We start from the raw sequence: 23,880 nt of genomic DNA, 5'->3' as shown, positions 1-23,880 counted from the left end.
ATAGCAACAATACTTCTCAAGCAGCGATCTGATTGGATATTTGGGCTGTCAGTCATTTATTTATCATAAGGTCGATTCACAAGGACAGGACATGCTCTGTTCGTCACCTGTCTCCTCCAATAGCAACTCCCTCATAAACCCCATCTGTAGTGTGTGAGATGATGTTGTTGAGTTCATTGGACATCCCTCCTGAGCGGGACACATACGCCACGCTGCCCGGCCTGTACAGCTTTGATGCCAGGATATTGTCAAGCATTCCGCCTGTGTTCCCGATCTTAAAGCAGCCTGGCTTTATACCACCAACCTAAAACACACAGGTTGAGAGAATCTCATGAAAAAACAAATATTTTGCAGAAAGAAAATGAATGACAATTTTAGGACCCCAAAAAACATTACTACACGCCCATGGATGTTTGTATGGACTTTTGAGTTTGTTTGTTATTCTCATTATTATTAGTGGTGATCTGCCTGTTACTGCAATACAGGTAAAGATGTACAATGCTACCAGTTTTCATAAATCAACTAATATGAGTATTGTCTGATCAACTAGTTGAATGTATAGCTAAATAGGCTTTGTCATGTTCAAACCCCAATCAGAACGTTTGGGAGTAAAACACAATGAAAGACATTATTTTCTTCAGGCAAATTATTAGCACTCATTTGTATTTGATCTTACTTTTCATTTGATTTTGGGATGGAATATGACACAGACATGTTTTTCAACAGGCTTTTTGAGATTTATCATAATGTTAATATTCACACATGTATATTAAACATATATAGCTATACAACACACATTTTGAAACACTCACAGTTGCAGGTCCAATGATAGTGACGCCCTTTTCATCGGCTGATTTGATGAGTTTGCGGGTCAGAGCTTCAGGAATGCCTTCAGCTATTATAGCTATAGTGTGTATCTAATAACACAAGATCACTCAAATCAGTGCAAACATTCACAACAACTCAGGCTCAACTGCGCTTTTTACACAATGTCCTCTTATGATGTTCAATGTTAAAAGGTACCTTTTCCATTTGAATGTTTGAAATCTCACAGTAAACTCATGAAAGATTTCAAACATTCTAGCAAACAAAGAATATCTTAAATATCTTAATATCTTAAAGTGTTAATAAATTACATTAAGCTTAATTCTAATTTGTGCTAGCATTTAATTACATTCAGAAAAGTAAGGTTGACAGTTTCAGATCTATTTATTAATGTTGGGGAATGTTACTTTTAAAAGTAACTTCTTTTTAAAGTATCCAAATATGTTACATATTTATAGGTAGTGATTTCAGACAATGTAAGTTGCCTTGAGGGCAAACCACTGCAGTGCACACCAGTGTTCTCCAGACACAGGCCCTCAGGCATGCGCCTTAATGAACATGTAACTGGAGTAAAGTGTCATTTTGAATCGATTTTCCGTCACTTGGCAGCAAGACAACACAGAAGAGTAGCATAGCATTCTAATCTCTTATTAATGAAAGTGACATGTGAAGGTCAAGTATGGTAACCCATACTCAGAATTTGTCCTCAGCATTTAACCCATCCACATTAGGAGTAGTGAATAGTGAACACACACACACACACACACACGCACAGTTAAATGTGAATTATATTCCAATGTGAATTATTAAATTAAATTAACGTCAAGAATGCAAAGTACACACAACATTGACATTGCAGCCTATTTATTATCAAACGAAATTTCAGTAAATCAAAAATTGCACAGCTCAATTTAAATTGTCTGCTGTACAGTACAGGCCTATAGACCTTGGTCAGTGAAGCGCAATATAATTTTTTTTTGACAGGAATGAAAATGTGGCTGTGAGGGATAGAATGCAGTGCGTTCAATGAATTGTACGGTTGTTTAACAATCTGATTGTTCAGCTTACAAAATTAAAAATAAATAAATAATGTGATCTATGAGCTTTATACGCTGTGCCCCATTGTAAAGACTGCACGTCTTTCCCTCAGAGCCTCGTTTTCATCTGCGTTAAATTCAGTATGGTGTATAACCTGACTAATGTCTATTAAGAGATTTACATGATTTATACACCGATGCATGCAACTTGTGTTTTTTTTCTCTCTCTCAACAATGCATTTTACCCAGTGCAATATATATTTAGGACAAGTGCGACTTTCTTTTAGAAAATACAGTACTTCTTTAACCAGGCAAAATAAATGTAACCTCTCATCCTAGTTTAAACCAAAGGGAGAAGGCCAAAAAGATGCAACCTGCGACCCAAACAAGGTTAATGGCATAACTCACCCTAGTCCGCAGGACTACCTTAGAAAGTCCACACACTCCAAGCACGTAGACTAAACCGACAAGACCTGTATATCACCAATGTGCTTTTCAGAGGCCAGAGGCAATAGCAGCACGGTCCTGCAAACATTCTGGCGGCAACCTTTGGAATGGAGGGACCGTGAGTGCCTCAAGTACAAGCAATAGGTCCTAAACAGGAACAAGTAAAGGACAGGAGGGCACCAGCCTGTGTGTGCACCCCAATTGGCGATTTATGCACATCACCACTGAAGTCCGTCCTCATGAGGACAATGAAAAATCTGCATGTCTGCCTTCATGCTTCTCAAGTGTACTACCAAAGGCAAAGTGTACTACCAAAAGCTTCAGGCATTTTATGTTCCATAAGGTCTACCTGGCTGTCTTAAAGACCTCGGACTGACTTCTTTTGTAAAGGCATCCCTCAACACAGAGTCCGGCTATAGAAAGACAAGTTACCCAAACGGGTAATGCCTGCAGCTGCTGCCATTAAGCCCCACATGTGAAGTCCCTTTCGGGCCAAAAGCGAGTGTACTAATGCGTACCAGGGCCAGTCGCATTTCCACTGTCAGTTCCGGGGCTTGATCGGGCCTCATCTGGGCTTCCTCTGGGCCAACAGCCATGGATTTTTGGCCCGCTGTATACCTTGGTCCAAAGCGGACCAACAGGGGCTTGAGGAGTGGTAATGAACAGAGGCGGAGTCAGGAGACAGTCAACACCATTGCTCATTTTCCATGTTATTATATCAGGCTACCAGCTAACTTCAAAATGTAAGACATTTTAAAAAAAATTCAGCTCAAAACTCACTTTCAGACACCAGCGAGTGTTTTAAATAACTTCCTTGCAATCCGATGGCGATTCTGATCACCGTATGAGGCAGCAATATATCTATATGTGATGCTGAAGGCTACTTATGCTAATCATTGCGCTAATAAATACATATGTTTAAGGAAAATACCAGAGACTGCTTGAAGAATGTAGACAAATCATATATGATTATAATCGTGTATTTATTTGGTTTCATGTTTTATCTGTCTCTTCCCTGTGCCTTTGTTGATACCAGACTAATGCATCCTCATGTCATGCACTCGCAAGGTTAACTCGCATAACTAATAACTCCTGCTTTCTTCTCATGAGCTCCCTCTCTTGCTCTGGCTGAAAGGATAACAATATAGAGAGATGGAGAGATCGCTCAAACCTCCTCAGATCGCAATCATTACATAATTCTGTGGAAACTTAATAGAAATCCTCAGAAATGTGACGTAAACATGATATTTTATCAATATTTTTCTAAATGTGTAAGCCTTTGTATTAAAAGACTTAATGGAGTTGCTTTGTGCATTCCTGTCATAGCAAATAAATGGAAGCAGGTGCAACCGAATAGGTATGTGTTCTCTTTTTATATGAAATGGTAAATATCAGTTTGATTCAGCATGTGCACTTCTGACACAAATTAATAAATTACTGTTACTGTAACATTTTTATTGTAAAGCATTGGTCAAATATCAATGCTGGAATCTTTAAGTCCCCCAGTGTTGAAAATCAAGTTTTTAATGTTGTTTATATGTCTATGTGGTGTTTTTAATATGCTTTAAGACAAACCATGTGCAAATTCATAAGTCAACACCATTGCTGAGCATTTTCTCCTTAAAACTGCAGTGAACCAAAGACAGTCTCAAAAACGCGGTTTGAAATCGCTGGAGTTTCTGACGTAACAAACTACCAATTACATCAACGAGTGGATCTCTGAGCTGGTGTAAGTGAGTGGAGGCAGGGCTAATTTGCATATTTCATAGAACCGCGTATACCAAATGAGGCAAGGGTGTAGAGCAGTGATCTCAAACTCAATTCCTGGAGGGCCACAGCTCTGCACTGTTTTGCTCCAACCCTAATCAAACACACCTGATCCAGCTAATCAAGGTCTTCAGGATTACTAGAAACTTCCTTGCAGGTGAGAGTTGGAGCTGGTTGGAGCTAAACTGTGCAGAGCTGTGTCCCTCCAGGAATTGAGTTTGAGATCACTGGTGTAGAGTAACTATCAAGCTATTTTAAGGCATGAAGATTTTTTTTCAAGGAAAAAAGTTTAAATATCTAATTTTGGGGATCAAAGATGAGTTTTAAGGGATAAAATGATTAACTACAGGGGGACTTTAAGTCTTTAAGTAAAAATCATTCTCTTCTGTTAGTTTTCAGTCAGCTGGTGAAACAGTGGGGTTGTTTTACGTGAGGGTAGCGCTGCGGGACTACTGACCAGACAGTGGAAGCGGAACTCAATTTAGGCCTCAGTGCTTGAGGTCCGAGGCTATTGGCCCCGCACGGCACGCTGTTAGCCCTGGCTCACACTGGCCAGGCAGTGGAAAAGCAGCTATAGATTCCTCCAAGCGGGCTAGATTCAACCTCCTTATGAATAACAGAGGGTGAATGCTGCTGTCCCTCTTTTTAACCCAAAAGTATTACCTGTAAAAGCCACAGGTCGCAAACAAAACGGTGAATTGTGATTTAGATTTGAATATAAGGAAGTGGGATTAAAATAAACAGAGATTTAAAAAAAATCATATAACTAATCTTTTTATGTAGAAAAGCAATCAATATAAACATTGAATGTTAACTAGACAAAGCCTTGTTTGAAAGTTTTGAAAAACATTTGAAAGTTTGGAGGTTTATATGCCATATGGACAGAGAACAAGAAAAATAAAACAAACTGTTCGTGAGTTCATGAACAAAATATATTTACATTTATTAATCTAAACTAATGGTAATTTTCAACTGCTGACTATAAATTCCATGTTGGTTATTAATGTATTGTTAATTTATTAGAACATAGACAAGGGAACATCAACCAAGAATGCTTTAAATAATGCTTTAAAAGTGTTAGTCCTTTTTAGTTAATATAATATCCCCAATATCTAATGCATGAACTAATGCTTAACAAATCGAAACCAGTTGGATGTGGCCAACTCAATTTCAAACTCCCAAATTGAAAGGAAATCAATTCAGAAACTCTGAACAAAACAACGCTGGGCTTAGTTTATATGTGCATCAAGGAGCAATCTGGCAATAAATTGATGTGATTCTGAACAGGCTTCAGAGATTATCACTGCTGCGAGGCGTTCTCATAGCATTAGCTACTCACACAGCATTGAAGTGACTGTAATGAAAAAACTTTATTAGCTGTATTTACCAGCTAACGGAAACCCAGGGCTGTCAACATGGGATTTTACCTGAGGATACTGCAACGTTTCCATGGTGCTGTCGAAAGCCGAACGAAGGGAGGCAAAATTTATGAGCACATCAACGTCTGGATGTTTCTTCATAGCATCGGCCATATTCTTGTAGACCGGCAGTAAGATCTCCTTATGACCCCAGTAAAACTTCTGCTTGTGGTCACCACTGAAACATACAAACATGCCCTCAAATCCCATTTGACAATCCTCAGTGCCATGATGAGCTGAATAAAGCAAGTATTAGACATGATACAAGTTATATTACATTGGACAGTCTGATCGTAAAAACTCAGCGCAAGATGTTTTTTAAATGTATTTACGTGAAGGGGTAGACCATTGCGACAACAGAGGGTTCATCACGTGAACACACGTAATCAAAGTCCAACATTCCCTGAACTGCCCGCGTCTGCATGCCCCACACAATTGCCTTGGTCTGCCTGCTGAAGAGAGTCGTGGGTTTAGCTAAAGGGGTAGAGAGACAAACATTACACTTAGATTCAACTCCAAGTCATTTATCTGCTTAATTCCACAAATCAAAACTATGTAAATAAATAAATGACCATTCAGTTCTGCCAAGCACAAAGAGAGGTGCAACAGCTTTTACAAATTCAGCAATTAGTTATTTTCCCTATAGACCTGCACTGAAATTGCTTTAAGACAGCCAATCAAATTACAGACAGCCATTTTAACAAGAGAGACAAGACTGGTCTATGGTCTAGTAGTGTTTTGCCATTGATTTGCTCTGTGTTATATTGGTGCTATGATAGTATCGTGGTATGCAAGCAGTATGTTAATTCAAATATATAGCTTGTGGTATTTGAGCTGAACAAAAATGTATTTTTTTCATACAATGAAAGTCATTGGAGTCCAATGTTGTTTAGACCCCAACTTTCCTCAGAATGTCTTGTGTGTTTGACAGAAGAAAGTTAGTCATAGAAGTTTGGAACAACATGAGTTATACACGCATACATTTCAATAAAAACTGTACAAATTGAGGTGTTCTAAAACTGCCCACATGGAGAGTTAGATGTCTTTCAAAGATTCACACTGGCAACTTTGTTCGAACAGAGCATGGTTTGCATGAACAATTGATATGGTGAAAGCTGCCATACAGACCAGGAAATGGACCACGGTATCAAACCAGAGACCTGTTCACCACAAGTGCAGGTAATGTACAGATAATGAACAATTTGGCAATCGAGTGAGTTTGAAACCAGTCCCAACACTGCAAGGAGCGCTGGGAAAAATCGCCCAGTGTGAAAACCACCTAATTTACGCATCAGACAGTTAGTTTTAAGTAGTCAATAATCATCACTTTGCTCCAAGCAATCACACAACTTTGCTAACATTGCTCTTGAACAATAAAATCAGAGGACCAGAACTAGCTTTTATATAATTTACTAATAAGAAACACACTAAACATTTAACCAGCCCTGAGCTCTTACCTTTAACCGCTGCATTAAACATGACCATCACAGACCACGAATGGCAAAGAGTGGAAACTAATTATTATGATGAAGAGAGAAAGAAAACATGACAGCATAAGGAGAGAAAAGAGACGGAATGGAAGTGAAATAAAAATAAACCAATTACTAACAGGACAAAAACAGTGGGTGGGGGAAGAAGAGAATGTACAAAGAAAATGGAAAATAATTAAAGGTGCAGTAAGTAACTTTTCACAGTATAAATAAAAATGTTATTATCAGTTTCACACAGAACTCGTAAACATTGTGTATTCATTTTTAGCATCTGATTTTAATATCTCCCAGCATTCACACAATCACATGCGTGTAAGCATAATGGCACTGTGTAGCAAAAGGACAGGTGCAAGTAGACTTTCTGCCAATTTTTCTACACTCAGCAGAAAATAAATGAAACTGGCACTATGAATCGATTAATCACCAAACTCTAAAGGGTCATTCCGTGTCAACTCAACCAGATGTCCCCGGCTAAAGTTTCTGATTTTGATAATTTTTTTCTGGCGAAAGAAATACCTAAATGAAGAAGAAAGCCAAAATATTAAATGTCATGGATGTACTGTATATTTACTGATTAATCCACTATTCTGTAGAGGGGGGTCAAAATGTCAATTTTCACCAGAGATTTGGAGCCAAATTACAGGGGGGTAAAATTACTTAAGAAAGATGGCAGCATCAAAATTTCTAAATGTAAATCTAAAGCACTACATTGGCCTTTTAAACTAATCACAGTATACTGTAAACAATTGCTGTGAATTTTACAGTAAAACTTGACAATTACTTACTGTTTTTTTGCAATTTACAGTATTACTGTATTTTATGCTATGAATAGTGGGAGCAAGATAAATAATTGCTGTAAATTTTACAGTAAAATAAGATATTGTACATATTAAAATAAAATCTTGTTTATGTTAGTTACACTGTTATTGTATTTTGCCATTAATTGAAAAATGTAATTTCAGTCCCATATTTATAGAAAACAAATGTAAAAAAGAAAGAAAAAGGCTATATTTACAGTATATGTACACAGCAGTACACTGTTTTTTTGCAGTACAAGTATAGTTAATGATTTACGGTACTCCCGTATATTTACAGTCTTGCTGGCAACCAAAATTGCCAGTAAGTTACTGTAAATTTTATAGTAAATTTTTTACAGTGTAACTTTTAAAAGAACATTGATCATTTAAGAAAATAACTGAACTTTTATATTAATAAACAAAAAATTTACATTAGATAAATATATATTTGAAAATAAATATAAATTCAAATGCTCAGGCCTATGTCTTAGGCAAGTGCAAAAATGTAAAAGAAACCTAGTTGAGCTCAGAGACAACAAACCACTAATTAAATTAAATTCCTGCTTGATCTTGATTTTCAGAAAAGTTACCACAGGGATAACTGGTTTGTGGTGGCCAGCTCAAGTGTTTTTTTGCACTTGTGACATGCACTGTACCTTTTTGGAGAACCTGGAAGACGACCTGGAAGATGATATGGCTAATATGTTTTCTTAAACATTTAAAACTTGTTCATGTTAGTTAGAGGTATACCAAATTACAAGATGCTGGCAAATCTTAAATTTTCTGTGAAGCTGCATCCACACTGATTGGCATCAGTATAAAGTTCAGTTAAACCAAAAAAAAAGTTACTTAAAAGTAAAAAAAAAAAAAAAGTTACTTAGCGCATCTTTAAATTGAGCTACAGTTAAAAGAATTAATGCACAATTCTGAATCAATGCAAATTAGCTTGTTAAGGTTCTACTAAAGTTGTCTTTAAAAGTTGCTGTGACTGATTGTTTTAACAACAACTGAGCTCCAAATACCTGGTGGAGCACCTGCTGTGGGTGTCATGACATCTGTGAAACTATTGCTCAATTTGTGTTCAGAGAATGAAGGATTTCTGGTTCTTGATGGTGTCTGAAAGAAAGAACAAAAGAAAGAACTTACTTCTGGAAGGGTTTATGGGCCACTGCCATCTAGAATTTATTACCATAATCAGGGTTCAAGGAACAAAAACTGTAAACGAACATAATTTTAACAGGAAAATAAACGAAAACCAAATCAAGTTTAATTGTTATGAACAGAAACACTTGTTTGTAATGACCTTCAACCGTAACGTTATTTTATTGTTCTGTTTAATATTTTCTTTTTAGCAGTCAACCAACCATGAATTCTATGCAAATGTGACATTGCATAAAAATTGCATCCAACTTGAGTGAAATGTCCACGCTCAGTTCTCAAGTCATCATAAGTAAGTAGCAATGGAAATGGAACAGAATATCAAAATAAAAAAGTCAAAGACCTTGCATGTGTCATTATATTATTAACATTTGACCAAGATCAAGATCAAATGGAGTAACAAGGTTTTTCACCAGTGAATGTTGGAGATTCTTCTGAGGCAGTAAGTGCATTGCATTTCATCAACAAAGTTGGTTGGTTACAAAGTTTGTGGATCCACAGAGCTACGAGGTTTAGTCACAAGTTCTTAGTATACAATTCTGTTCAAGCTCTTGTATAAAGTATAGCCAAAAAAACAAACAAAACAAAACAAAAAAAGTTTTAAAAAATGTATTAACTAGATTTTTTTCTAATCAACCGTTCTTGAAAAGGTAATCTTACAGAAGGAATGCAAGAACAGAAACGTTAAAATATTGATTTTGTTCGGAGTGAACCGACTGATTTTGATTCTGTTTTCAAGCCCTGCCCATAATGCAATGTTATTACTCATATACAGTCAGGAAAATAAGTATTTGAACACCCTGCTATTTTGCAAGTTCTCCCACTTGGAAATCATGGAGGGGTCTGAAATTGTCATCGTAGGTGCATGTCCACTGTGAGAGACATAATCTAAAAAAAAAATCCAGAAATCATAATATATGATTTTTTAACTATTTATTTGTATGATACAGCTGCAAATAAGTATTTGAACACCTGTCTATCAGCTAGAATTCTGACCCTCAAAGACCTGTTAGTCTGCCTTTAAAATGTCCACCTCCACTCCATTTATTATCCTAAATTAGATGCACCTGTTTGAGGTCGTTAGCTGCATAAAGACACCTGTCCACCCCATACAATCAGTAAGAATCCAACTACTAACATGGCCAAGACCAAAGAGCTGTCCAAAATTGTACACCCCCACAAGGCTGGAAAGGGCTACGGGGAAATTGCCAAGCAGCTTGGTGAAAAAAGGTCCACTGTTGGAGCAATCATTAGAAAATGGAAGAAGCTAAACATGACTGTCAATCTCCCTCGGACTGGGGCTCCATGCAAGATCTCACCTCGTGGGGTCTCAATGATCCTAAGAAAGGTGAGAAATCAGCCCAGAACTACACGGGAGGAGCTGGTCAATGACCTGAAAAGAGCTGGGACCACCGTTTCCAAGGTTACTGTTGGTAATACACTAAGACGTCATGGTTTGAAATCATGCATGGCACGGAAGGTTCCCCTGCTTAAACCAGCACATGTCAAGGCCCGTCTTAAGTTTGCCCATGACCATTTGGATGATCCAGAGGAGTCATGGGAGAAAGTCATGTGGTCAGATGAGACCAAAATAGAACTTTTTGGTCATAATTCCACTAAACGTGTTTGGAGGAAGAAGAATGATGAGTACCATCCCAAGAACACCATCCCTACTGTGAAGCATGGGGGTGGTAGCATTATGCTTTGGGGGTGTTTTTTTTGCACAGGGGACAGGGCGACTGCACTGTATTAAGGAGAGGATGACCGGGGCCATGTATTGCGAGATTTTGGGGAACAACCTCCTTCCCTCAGTTAGAGCATTGAAGATGGGTCGAGGCTGGGTCTTCCAACATGACAATGACCCGAAGCACACAGCCAGGATAACCAAGGAGTGGCTCTGTAAGAAGCATATCAAGGTTCTGGCGTGGCCTAGCCAGTCTCCAGACCTAAACCCAATAGAGAATCTTTGGAGGGAGCTCAAACTCCGTGTTTCTCAGCGACAGCCCAGAAACCTGACTGATCTAGAGAAGATCTGTGTGAAATCCCTCCTGCAGTGTGTGCAAACCTGGTGAAAAACTACAGGAAACGTTTAACCTCTGTAATTGCAAACAAAGGCTACTGTACCAAATATTAACATTGATTTTCTCAGGTGTTCAAATACTTATTTGCAGCTGTATCATACAAATAAATAGTTAAAAAATCATACACTGTGATTTCTGGATTTTTTTTTTAGATTATGTCTCTCACAGTGGACATGCACCTACGATGACAATTTCAGACCCCTCCATGATTTCTAAGTGGGAGAACTTGCAAAATAGCAGGGTGTTCAAATACTTATTTTCCTCACTGTAATAGTTGTAATATGTATGAATTTGAACTGTATTCTAATCCAATGACAGAAATTATTATTGTATTACAATATTCACACATACATGAATGAAACGAACACTTATCAGTGAATCACAGAGCATTTTCTGACGTGTGTCTCATAAAAGACAAACCACATGTGCTCCAACGTCTTCACTCCTTTTGGTAGTCACTGCATCGTGTTGCTGCTCATTTATAAGTTCACCTACGGCCGGTTTCGCTCATGTCACCACAAACTGCCAACTGTAAATTAATTGCTGAAAAAAACCCACGCTGTATGTGTTTGCATCCCTTTTATCAGACATCGGGATAAACTACAAAACCACACTTACAGCTGCATTAGGACTGGTGTTCAACAGGAAATTGGCAGTGTGCGCTGCCGCTGGAGGCTGATTGGGAATTGGCCGATGACCCAACGCCATGCCAACAATAGCAGTCATGTGAGTCTCTGTGCCGAAAACGTAGATGGGAATTCCAGTCGTCTTTCCTGTTGCAACGAAAAGGGAACCAGAAAAGAAATAGGAGATTACTCGTGCATGGTGTGTAATGACTTCTATTCACACACATGTGAACACATGGACATTTTGTCAAGTTCCAATTTGAACTGCGATTACATACAGTATTGTGAAATGACGTTTGACCAAATGAGGATTTAAAGGTCAGATTGACCTCTTGAAAAAGTGACAAAAATAATTAAATTCCACATGATGGGCATTTTGACATAATTGTGTGTGTATTTGACCATTCAAGCACAAGAATCCACTAAAGTGAACCGAATTCAGGATTGCATGCTGTCTGAGAGACAGCTTTCAGTGCGCGTGCTTTGAGTGTGTGTGTATGAGGGGTCGTATAGGCCATAATTATTGAAAAGCCTCTTGCAAACACTAGTGAAACGAAAAACATTGATCAACCTTAATGAAAATCATTCATATGCATAACTGAAAAAATCCTCTTACAAACACCAGTAAAACGAAAAACATTGATCTACCTTAGTGAAATTAATTAATACGCATTACTGAAAAAATTGTCTTACAAACACTAGTGAAATGAAAAACATTGATCAACCTTAGTGAAATTCATTCATACGCATAACTGAAATTAGAAAATATTTCGGTAGTTGATAAGATGTAATTTCACTTGAAAAGGAAGCTTTGTCCACTTTTCCATTTAATTTGGCGCGTCTCACACACGGCGCAGTCAGAGCTCAATAGACCGAGCTCCTCAAGACGACTATGGTATAGTAAATCGTTAAAGTTTCTGATTTGAACAGCTCTTTCCGTGGCTACATACATGCAGTTCTTCAAAGTAGCCTGTCAACTATAATGAAACTAATATGAAAGATAAGAAGCAAAAGAAATGTAATAACTTCATGATGATTTTCATTATCTTATGTGCAGGAAAAAACACCTGAACTTCTGAGGAACAGTAATGAATTAAGTAATGTGGTCAACGCCGCTCTGGTTGGGGTTAGATTAGTTTGCGCAGAATATTTCTTAGAGTTGATAGATAATTAAACTAAACATACGCTGGATAAATAGGGTCGATCATAATCAATCACAATATTAACTCTGCTACATCAGTTATTTCTTAAAGCGGATATAAATATTAATAATTAATTACAAATTTCCCTAATCCCTAATTGCTAGGTGGTCATTTTCTACTACCTCTAAATGTGTTTGCACCAGACAAATCTCATTTTGGACCCCATTTACACCTGTTTTTAGTACCATCCAAATTGGTTTCAGGCAATGTTAATGTTAATACCAGATGTAAACTATGGAAGGCATTTTCTGCCAAATTTAAATAAATAAATTAAATGATTAAAATTAAAATTAAAACCAGATTAACGATTTCATTACAGAAAACTGTATGCAAAAAATGTGACAAAATTGAGAATGAAATTAAATGATTTCATTTTCACAGCATTATCCCTGTCAAATTGAAAAATAAAAATAAAATGCAATGGGTGATTTCACATTTCATTTTCACTACAGTCTCGAGGCAAGACTGCCAATATTAAAATGAAAAGCCAAACGTGAAAAAGAAACTGCAAATACAGTTTTTACAATGCTCTTTAGTAACGCTCACGCAATAATAGTGACACAATTCAAATACAAATGTAAATTTTCGTTTTTCATTTTAATTCCTCTTTTATTTCACAGTTTTCATTTTCGTTTTCATTTTCAAAGACAACCTGCATGCAAATTCTATGTTAATAAGTGGGTGTGGCTTATTCTAGTAACGGCGCTGAGACACGCCTTCTGTAAAGCTAGAATTCATAACCTAGTTATGATGTTAGACTCAGACTACTAGACCATAATCGACGATGAGGTTCATTCATGTATTAGGCTGTTTTGGAAATTCAACTATTTGGGTGTACAGAAGTCTTAGTAACACAATTTCTACAACAATTATAGCCAGACATTAATACCCACTGGCTTTAACCGAGAACCTCGGCCAATGTTTCATATTCGCGTCGTGCCTAACAACGCCCTTCAGCCGTGACTTATTCAGATACAGCACTAGCCTAGTGTACCTTATTGCTTTTATAAAACGGTTACCACGCAATACAAATATTAATCCCGAAACATATGTATCTATGCAACTTTCATGAAGTAAAATGAATCACTAAAAGCCAATTCCTTCTGCTGGAGAAAAAAAAAAAGTCCCTGACCATAAAGCAACAGAATAAGTTACATTATTTCTCCATTAGATGGAGACAAAGACTGTCTTAATGAGTGAGTGAGTCAGTCAGTCAGTAGAGAAGACTTTTGAAATGACTCAAACTTGTGATCACGGAGAAGAAAGACCCAACTGACATGACTATAGGCACGGACAACCCCTATTAACTGTTAAAAGTACAAGATATCACACCGGACATTCAAACGGATTTTTTATTATGAATATACTGACCTGAAGGAAAATGCTATATCTAGCCTACTGTAAATGCAGGTACACTCGCTTTCTCGATCTCATCCAGAAGTTGTTACTGGAAATGAAAATCAGCATTGTGATTCTTTTTGTACACAAACTTAAAATAACCAAAAGACACGTAACAGTTAAACAGCGGACAGATACAGGCTAGTGCTGTATCTGAATAAGTCACGGCTGAAGGGCGTTGTTAGGCACGACGTGAATATGAAACATTGGCCGAGGTCCTCGGTTAAAGCTAGTGGGTATTAATGTCTGGCTATAATTGTTGTAGAAACTGTGTTACTAAGACCTTTGTACACCCAAATAGTTGAATTTCCAAAACAGCCTAATACATGAATGAACCTCATCGTCGATTATGGTCTAGTCTGAGTCTAACATCATAACTAACATGGTCAGGCTGGTTGTTTCCATGTTCTAATGCTGCGGCAGCTTCCCGCAAAAGCTCACTAACAGATTTCGCCATATCTCGTCATCTCGATTACAATATAATCACATTTAAATAATTTCGTTTCACACATTCAACTCATGCACACGGGATGTCGACGACTTCGCTTTACAGAAGGCGTGCCTTTAGCGCCGTTACTAGAATAAGCCACACCCACTTATTAACATAGAATTTGCATGCAGGTTGTCTTTGAAAATGAAAACGAAAATGAAAACTGTGAAATAAAAGAGGAATTAAAATGAAAACGAAAATTTACATTTGTATTTGAATTGTGTCACTATTATTGCGTGAGCGTTACTAAAGAGCATTGTAAAAACTGTATTTGTAGTTTCTTTTTCACGTTTGGCTTTTCATTTTAATATTGGCAGTCTTGCCTCGAGACTGTAGTGAAAATGAAATGTGAAATCACCAATTGCATTTTATTTTTCAATTTGACAGGGATAATGCTGTGAAAATGAAATCATTTAATTTCATTCTCAATTTTGTCACATATTTTGCGTACTGTTTTCTGTAATGAAATAGTTAATCTGGTTTTAATTTTCATTTTAATCATTTAATTTATTTATTTAAATTTGGCAGAAAATGCCTTCCATAGTAAACAGCACCCTTGATAAGCTGCTCTTCCAAAAACAAAAAAACAAAAAACACTTACCTACTTCCTCCATCACTCTCAGCCCTTCCTGATAGTTTGGACCTCCACGTCGGACAAAGATGGTAACTTCATGTTCTTTTAAAGGCCCCTGGTAGTCTTTGATAGCCCTCACAATGCCCTGATGAGTGTCATGAAATGTGATGAAACATGATAAAAAAGAGCAACATGACATGATCTAATAATGATGAATACCAAGACAGAGAAGTCTTCATACCTTAAACGTAGCTGCTACATTAGTGAAGTTAGCAATACTGCCACCAATGATCAACACCTTTCCTGTAAGTTAAGATTGGGGTGGGACAAATTGAATTTGAAATCTGAATTTCTAAATTTCATCAAATTCCTATTCCTGAATTCAGGAACAACATTAGTCCGACAGAATGGGCATCAACGGAAAACTTCCTAGATGTTCTGTTTAAGGTTTCTTTTTTGCCAAATGCTACTTGATGTTTGGCTCCATTTTGAAGACTTTGTGGTTAATCAGAGGATTCTGGGAAACAAAGTATGGTGGTGGATCTTTAATGCTGAGGCTTTTTATTATTATTTAATTTTTTTATAAAAGGTTAGATTTTTGTGATTATTTTGAATGAAATGCCAAGAGTATAAAAACTAAAGATATTTTCCCATGGGCTGTTTTGCTCAAATATACCAAAGGTGGCTTTTATTTGTGGAGGGCACTGTATATAGATTATTGATCAAGTCAAGTCACCTTTATTTTTATAGTGCTTTATAAAATACAGATTGTTTCAAAGCAGCTTTACAGTTGTGATTAACAGGAAAATAATGATTCAATGGCTACGTTTAAATGTGCACCAATAATGCGATTATTTCTAATAATCAGAGTAAGATCTAAATCGCAGTAAGATGTTTACATGACACAAGCAGAACTCTTCACTCCAGTTTACATGCAATTTTCACTATTCTGATTATTATTCACTAATAAGTATGGTTATACCACACTCAGATAGGCATACAGTATGCCTGTTATCGGCCATTGTTTTAATCTACTCGCATCAAATTCTAAATATATTTTTATGGACATACCGGATATTATTCGGCACCGTGATGAACATCACAATGTCGGGTTTGCCTACGCTGCCGTTGCGTTCTTCACGCTGTCTAGATGAAGATACGAAGCATAACCTGCGCAGTGAGTTGTGTTGACAGAGTTTAGTGATTTGGAGAAGAGAAAATGTGTCCGTTACCTAACGTAACCTCGGTTCTCTGAGAGGAGGGAATGAGACACAGCGTCACCGATAGGTGGCGCTATGGGGGTTATCCCTCCTTCTTCGAATCAACTGAAGCCTTATGAAATCTCACGGGCTAGAATTCACCCACCAATGGCGCTCAAGTGCGCGAAATAGAGGCGGGCTCCCCCCTCTAGATATGTAAGATCTAGATATATGACTCTTGAGATATGTAACACGGCAGCGTACGCAGTGTCTCGTTCCCTCCTCTCAGGGAACCGAGGTTACGTTAGGTAACCGGACACGTTCCCTTTCGAGTCGGTCTCTCGACACTGCGTCACCGATAGGTGGCGCTATGGGGATCTATAAAATCCCGCCGTGTTGATAGCGAAGGTCCAGGTCGGCTGCAAGCCAAGCCGTTGACCTAGCTAAAAGAACTCCATACAATGGAGACCTATAAGCTCAGCAGCATAGCGGCTATAAGAGAAAGTCGCACAAGCATGGACAACTGCAAAAACATCACAGAGTAAGGACAGAAGTCTCGCCTGTATCCTGGATTAACCATGCACTCACTGCCAGCATTAATGTCGGCGCTTGTCTCCCGACTGCATTAACATACATGTTTTACATTGTAATTATATTTTTAAAAATACCTGCAGGTAATTACAGCTGTAATTAATTTCTGTAATTAAATCTATAATTACACTGTTGAGCCTTCTTTTACACCTTAACCCACCAAACCTGTCCCTAACCTTACCCATATCCCAACTCAATAGCAGCAAAAGTGTTTTGCAATACAATATGAACACAATAAATACATTGTACATTGTAAAATCTTGTTTAAGGCATTTATATGACAAAATTATGTGGCAAAAAAGGTAATCTACAGCTGCAGGTTTTATTTGACTATGCAAAAAAATGCATAGAATTATTAATATTTTGTTGATTCTCTCTTGATTTGGCATGCGTCCATAAATTCTTTGTACGACAGCCTACCCAAAAAATTATGTACACACTATTTGGCATGTTTCATTGCATTATCACAAATAAAACAATTTACTATTATTATTTTTTCTATTATTATTCAATATTTTTCATGCTAGTAATTAGTGTCCTAAAAAGCATGCTATTCTGTCACACACACAAGCTCACCATCTGGGTTTTTCTCGTGGGTCATTAGAGAGAGGATAGTCTTGGCGTAGTCATACGTCTGCTGCTCACTGGGAGCTCCAGAGTATTCCCCATAGTTGGCCAGCTCATCTACTCCACCCAGATCACAGATGGTGTCACTAAACAAACAAGGGTAACAATTTAGGACTGATTTGTTAACATTAATGCATTAGATAACAGGAACTAACAATAAGCAATGTTAGTTTATAAAAATAGTTCATGTTCACTGTGCATTCAGTAATGTTAACAGATTCAATATTTGATTTAAAAAATGTATTATTAAATGTTGAAATGAACATTAAACAAAGATTATTACATACTAAAGAAGTATGTTATTGAATGAAACCTTGAAAAAAATAAACCTTATTGTGAAGCGTTACCCACAATGATCACATATACAGTCCAGTTTTAATATGTATATTTATATTAAAATATTATAAAACACACAAAGAACATGCAGACCTCTTTTAAAAATGTTGTACTGAACCAGGAGGAAAGGAACATGAACTTATTTATTAGCGGGAACCTGAAGAAGTAATTTGTATCTACATCAATTGAACACACAATCATGTTTACCTGGAATGAAATGACTGTGAAAATAATTTCTGCATACAATAGCTTAAATATAACTCTACACCCTTGCTTCATTTAGTATAAGCGGATCCATGAATATGCATATTAGTCCCCGCCTCCACCCCACATCACAACAGCTCGGGCTACCTGTTCCACTCGGTCAACTTTACTGAAATGAAAATTCTGTCATCATTTACTCACCCTTTTTTCCAAACCTGTAAGAATTTCTTTCTTCTGCTGAACACAATAGAAGGTAACCAAACAGTTGCTGGGACCCCACTGACTTTCAAAGTATTTTTCATCAACTGTTTAGTAACACACATTTTTCTAAATATCTTGTTTTGTGTTTAGCAGAAGAAAGACATTCATACAGGTTTGGAACAACTTGAGGGTGAATAAACAATGATAGAATTTTCCTTTTTGTTTGAACTATCCCTTTAAGGGAAAATTAGACTTAAGGGTTAAGGGTTCACCCTTAAGGGTTTAAATTAGACACTTAAAGGTGCTTTATGCAACCGGGCACAAGATTTTGGAAGCACCACCTGTAAACCACTGATGCACCGCCACCAGCCACCATGGTCCAAATGCGTCCTCTGGGATTCAGCAGGGTGAGTTTCAGACTGGCGCCACTCTTAGCATCGAGATCTGCTATGTATGCTTCCTGTACACACAGAAACACACACAGAAAATATGAGCCACAGAACACGCGCTCTCTGACAGTTGTGTGCAATGGCATGATCTTATTCCGCTTTTACCTCAGGATAAGCTTCTCTGCCAAACGGAGGAGGAAACTCCACATCACCCCACTTGGGCTTGCAGATGTAGTCGGCAGCAGCATCAATTTTAGCTGCCATATCCAATACGTACACTCCGTCCTTAGTGACCACTGCATATATGGACACAGAAAATGAAATATGATTGGCATTCTGTCATTACCATCCTGTTCATGTATTTTAGTACCAGCTTCTCTTAGTTTTCTTTTTTATTCAGTACCAGTTTATAAGGTTTAGTCCTTTTAAGGAAGGTAAAGACTAATACAACAAAAACACTGGATGGTATAAACAAATGAATTTATTGTAATTAAAGGATGGAACAAATTACTGTCTATAGCAGTGGTTCTCAACCAAGAGCGGGTTGCCTTGTGTATAGCTATGGCATATGACACAGTGCTGCCCAAAAGGCTATTGCTCCTACATAACAGCTTATTTTTTATCAGTTCTTTTGTCTTTGGTTCGTTATATTGCTCACAGATGGAGTGCTCTCAGAGTATGCATTTATTTGTCATTTTAACTGTTAGAAACAGTGTAAATGTGGACTTAAAAAATGTATTATCCTGTTGCACCGTCTATAGGCCATGATCAGCGACAAGTCGACATCAAGCTTAAAGCATAATGACAGAGCATTAAAGTCGACTAGTCTGTGCAACCACTAGTATAGAAATAAGTCCAGACCAGTTATGAACATTCTACTTGAAAAGCATTAAAATACAAAGAGTAGCCAAATAATGCCCTGTTTGTGTTTTTTTTTTTTTCTTGTAAACAATTTGCTTCCCCTTCCGATCTCTCCCAGTGTTGAGAACCACTGGCTTAATTAATAAAACAATTTCAGTTTCATAGTACAATGAAACTTTATTGCTGTTTTTAATGCTATTGTAGTTACTTTTAAACACCAACTGACCTTTAAAAAAAATGAAAAATGACAAAGATAAGAATCTTGAACATTTAAGAAACTATATGACTGTTTAGATTAATCCACAAATAAATTATGATTTATAATGCCAAGTAGATTTGTATTTCATGTGACAGAACTCACATGAAGTCTATTATTAATTAGGGATCTTTAAATTAAGCATGATAATTAAATCAACAACTAAATGGCGTTTGTTACATGGCTTTCTATAATATGGGATTCTGATTGATCAATCACAGCATTTAGTACTAGTCAGACATATTCACTGGTGCCCATGGCAACACTGCATCTTGTTTCATTCATTGACTGTATCAAATCAAGCGGGGCACTGCAGCAGCAACATCGAATTAAGCGAGGCACTGCAGCGGCAGCATCAAGTTAGTCAGGCATTGGTTGGATTGAGTTTCGTGGGGCAGCTGTCTTGAGTGGATTGTAACTATCTTGAAGAGTAGCGAGAGTTAAATGGGCCTGTTTGATGAGGCTGAGGTCGGAATGAATGTAAGGCTGAAAGGCGTCTGATGACCACCGACCCAGTAATTTTATTTGATAGTCAGGCAGACATTTTTGGGCTGCGGTGGTAGCTGCTCCAATGCGGAAGGAATGAGATGAGTACAAGTGAGCTAGGATACCAGAGTGGGTGAGGATGTATTTAACCCCATGGGGTCGGCGGTCGCACTGGTGCGATCACCTCGCTTTTTTTCTTATCAGTGCAAAAGACACTCAAATAACTTTGTCTATTTTTGTCATAGAGGCAAGTTTTATACATCATTCAAAACTGTTAAATGTATACTTTTATTTGTGTACACTCATAATAAAAACAAAATGTTCTGCTTTTTGTAAAATAAAGATAATAAACATGATGCGCGGAGTTCACATGAAGTTCATTCTGAAACACGACAGAAAATTAACTGTGACTCAGCGAATACTTGCCACCCATATGTGAGAGATATGTTTTTAGAAAGCTTGAAGTGTCTTTTTTTTAAATAATGTAAATCATGTCAAAAACAAATATTCTCTGTTTAAGTAATCCGTATGAAAGCAACGAGATATACAGTTTCTCAAGTGTGTCCTCAATAGCTCTAATGTGACCACACCATGCACGCACAAGGGATTCACAAGCAAATAGTCCACGCAAAGGAACGCAGACCTGTAAACACCCTATTACCTGGATCAGGGACTTCAGTAACTTACTCTGCTTTTCATCGAGTTTGGAAGACTGTGTTTGTGCTGTGCTGTTTAGCTTGGATTTACCTCAGAAGAATTAGAAGAACGCGATTTGAAGATGAGAAGATTTTTAAGGTAAGACATTTCCAATCCTAATAGTAAGCATGTTATTGTTGTATAAACTTTACATTGTAGCTACTAGTTAAACTGGTGCCAGACTAAAATGTATGTTAAGAAATGAGATTGGAGTAAAAACATGAAGCCTAATGTCGTACATGTATATGTATCTATATATAGACAGAAACATGTTGAAATGTGAACTAGACAGGTAGGCAACCTTTCAATACTAAATGTATATACATGTACGACACGAGGATGTTTTTCGATAATAAAACACAGCATGATAAAAGAAGGCTAGTATGAGTGTTTACTCTAATATGGTGAATATTATAATGTTTAGACCCGTGTTTACTGTTAAATACTGTGTTTGTGGATATCTGCTCAAACGTAGATATGTATAATATGGTAACAATGTTTCATAATTTGGAGCGGATCGATCTCTTCAGTAAATGTTCTCTGCACGCGCTGTGCGTTTGAGTCAGTCGCGCTGTGCGTTTGAAAAGCAAAACGCGCCAAACATTAGGCTTCATGTTTTTACTTACTCCAAAATCTCATTTCATAACGTCATAACGAATGGAAACATTTTAAGTAACATATGATAATCAATATATTTTTCTCTAGTGTAGTGTTACTGAAGTGTTATTTTTATAGGCTGCCTGCTATAGGCTATTTTTATTATTATTATTTATTATTATTTTATGCAGCACTGCACGTAGCCTATATGCCTACAAGGCACAACAAACCTGGTGTTAATTATTTATATTTATATTTATATATATATATATATGTATATATGTATATATGTATATACATATATATATATATATATATATATACAGTGCTTGAAGTGGGGGAAAAAAGGTGCCGGTACTCTCTTGCATTGGCAAGTAATCACGACATTTGAGATTTCTACAGTGAAAAACAAAACTTGGAGATATTGCTGGTACAACAACAATTTATTGATATTTATTAACAACATAAATGTATTTAAACAATTCGCGCGCGTGTGTGTGTGTGTGTGTGTGTGCGCGCGCATGCGTGTGTGTGTGAAAACGGAACTACTCCAAGTCTGCAAGTCCAAAAATACATTTATGGTGAGATTACTACATTTTATTTAATTAAATGCATTTATAGTGAGATTATTATATTTTCATGTCAAATTCTGTGTTAATTTTGACCACGAACCATGCGCTGTCACTTTAATTCAGCGCGTGCAGCACAGCGAAAATAGACTCGGTGCAGAAATTATCGTTGCACTGCTGTATACGCACCGCACCTGGAACGCATTGCCGGACCGCATCCGCGTGCAGTGTGAAAGCTCTAACCCAGTGGTTCCCAATTCCAGTCCTCGTGACCCACTGCTCTGCACATTTTGTATGTCTCTCTTATCTGACACACTCAGTTCAGTTCATGGAGTCTCTCCTAATGAGCTTATGATCTGGTTCAGGTGTGTTAAATAAGGGAGACATACAAAATGTGCAGAGCAGTGGGTCACGAGGACTGGAATTGGGAACCACTGCTCTAACCTGTTAATATGGGTGCGGGAAAAAAATAAGCACCGCAAACGCATTGCAAACGGAGTATATGTGAAATGGGCGTGACACGGCTACATGCGAGAAGTAGCGGTACGCAAGAAAAAGTGCAGGTACGCTTTGGAGTAAAATGCAGAAGTGCCGGTAATGCTGTGGGCCTAATTTTCTGCCAGAGGTCCTGGACATCTTGTTCAGATACATGGCATCATGGATTCGATCAAATATCAACAGATAAAAAATCTAAACCTGACAGCCTGTTCTAGACATCTTATAACGGAGAAGAGGATGGAGAGATTCTGTATGGAGGAATGGTCTCTGATCTCTTGTCAGGTGTTCTCCAAACTCATCAGGCATTATAGGAGAAAACTCAGAGCTGTTATCTTGGAAAAAACAGTTTAATAAAAATAAAAGTAAAAAAAAGTGTTTAATAAAAGGGGGCAAACAATTTTTCCCAAAGTGTTTTGGAGAAAAACATTTATTTCATAATGTGATTTTCCCCCCACTTTCAATTATTTTACTTTTTATTGATTTATTTTTTACAGCCATATTTGATCATATTTACCAAGGGGGCAAACACTTTTTCACACCACTGTATGTATATATATATATACAACACTGTATATATATATATATATATATATATATATATATATATATATATATACATACAGTGGTGTGAAAAAGTGTTTGCCCCCTTGGTAAATATGATCAAATATGGCTGTAAAAAATAAATCTGCATTTTTAATCCTTTTGATATTTTATTTAAAAAATGTGCAAAAATCTAACCTTTCATTGAAGTAAAATAATATATATATATATATGTATGTATGTATGTATGTGTGTATGTATATATATATATATATATATATATATATATATATATATGTACATATATACATACATACATACATATATAGTTTCTCTTATAGTTTCCCTATAGTTTCTCTTGATATCAGAATGTTCACAGCTGTTTTTTTGTTTTTACAGGGACCAGATGCCACTGATGAGTCCTGCTGACTTCAACATTCACATGAGTCTCTGTACATGAACATGGTAAAGTGAAAAATCAAACACCTTGGAAATGACAGGTATGTACTATGTTTGAGGA

General features: G+C 37.1%; 1 protein-coding gene across 3 annotated transcripts in view; it reads right to left on the bottom strand.

Moving 5' to 3' along the window:
* The window catches only part of aclyb (ATP citrate lyase b), a 66,798-nt gene that overhangs the window by 18,015 nt on the left and 24,903 nt on the right, over positions 1-23,880 (bottom strand). For 2 of the 3 annotated variants that reach the window (XM_084135946.1, XM_084135948.1), the window contains exons 7-18: positions 19,023-19,153; positions 18,810-18,928; positions 17,677-17,813; positions 15,552-15,613; positions 15,338-15,455; positions 11,639-11,793; positions 8,804-8,897; positions 6,952-7,008; positions 5,827-5,968; positions 5,504-5,672; positions 813-917; positions 108-304 (exon numbers count right to left, since the gene is read on the bottom strand). In XM_084135946.1, the coding sequence (XP_083992072.1) occupies positions 108-304; positions 813-917; positions 5,504-5,672; positions 5,827-5,968; positions 6,952-7,008; positions 8,804-8,897; positions 11,639-11,793; positions 15,338-15,455; positions 15,552-15,613; positions 17,677-17,813; positions 18,810-18,928; positions 19,023-19,153 (1,486 nt within the window). The remainder of the gene's footprint in view (positions 1-107; positions 305-812; positions 918-5,503; positions 5,673-5,826; positions 5,969-6,951; positions 7,009-8,803; positions 8,898-11,638; positions 11,794-15,337; positions 15,456-15,551; positions 15,614-17,676; positions 17,814-18,809; positions 18,929-19,022; positions 19,154-23,880) is intronic. The other variant, XM_084135947.1, reaches the window with a different exon arrangement.

This window comes from Abramis brama, assembly GCF_963993115.1.
Source record: "Abramis brama genome assembly, chromosome: 14".
Taxonomy (NCBI): Eukaryota; Metazoa; Chordata; class Actinopteri; order Cypriniformes; family Leuciscidae; genus Abramis; species Abramis brama.
Note: the sequence above shows the minus strand (reverse complement) of the source record. Positions and strands in the feature narration are given on the sequence as shown.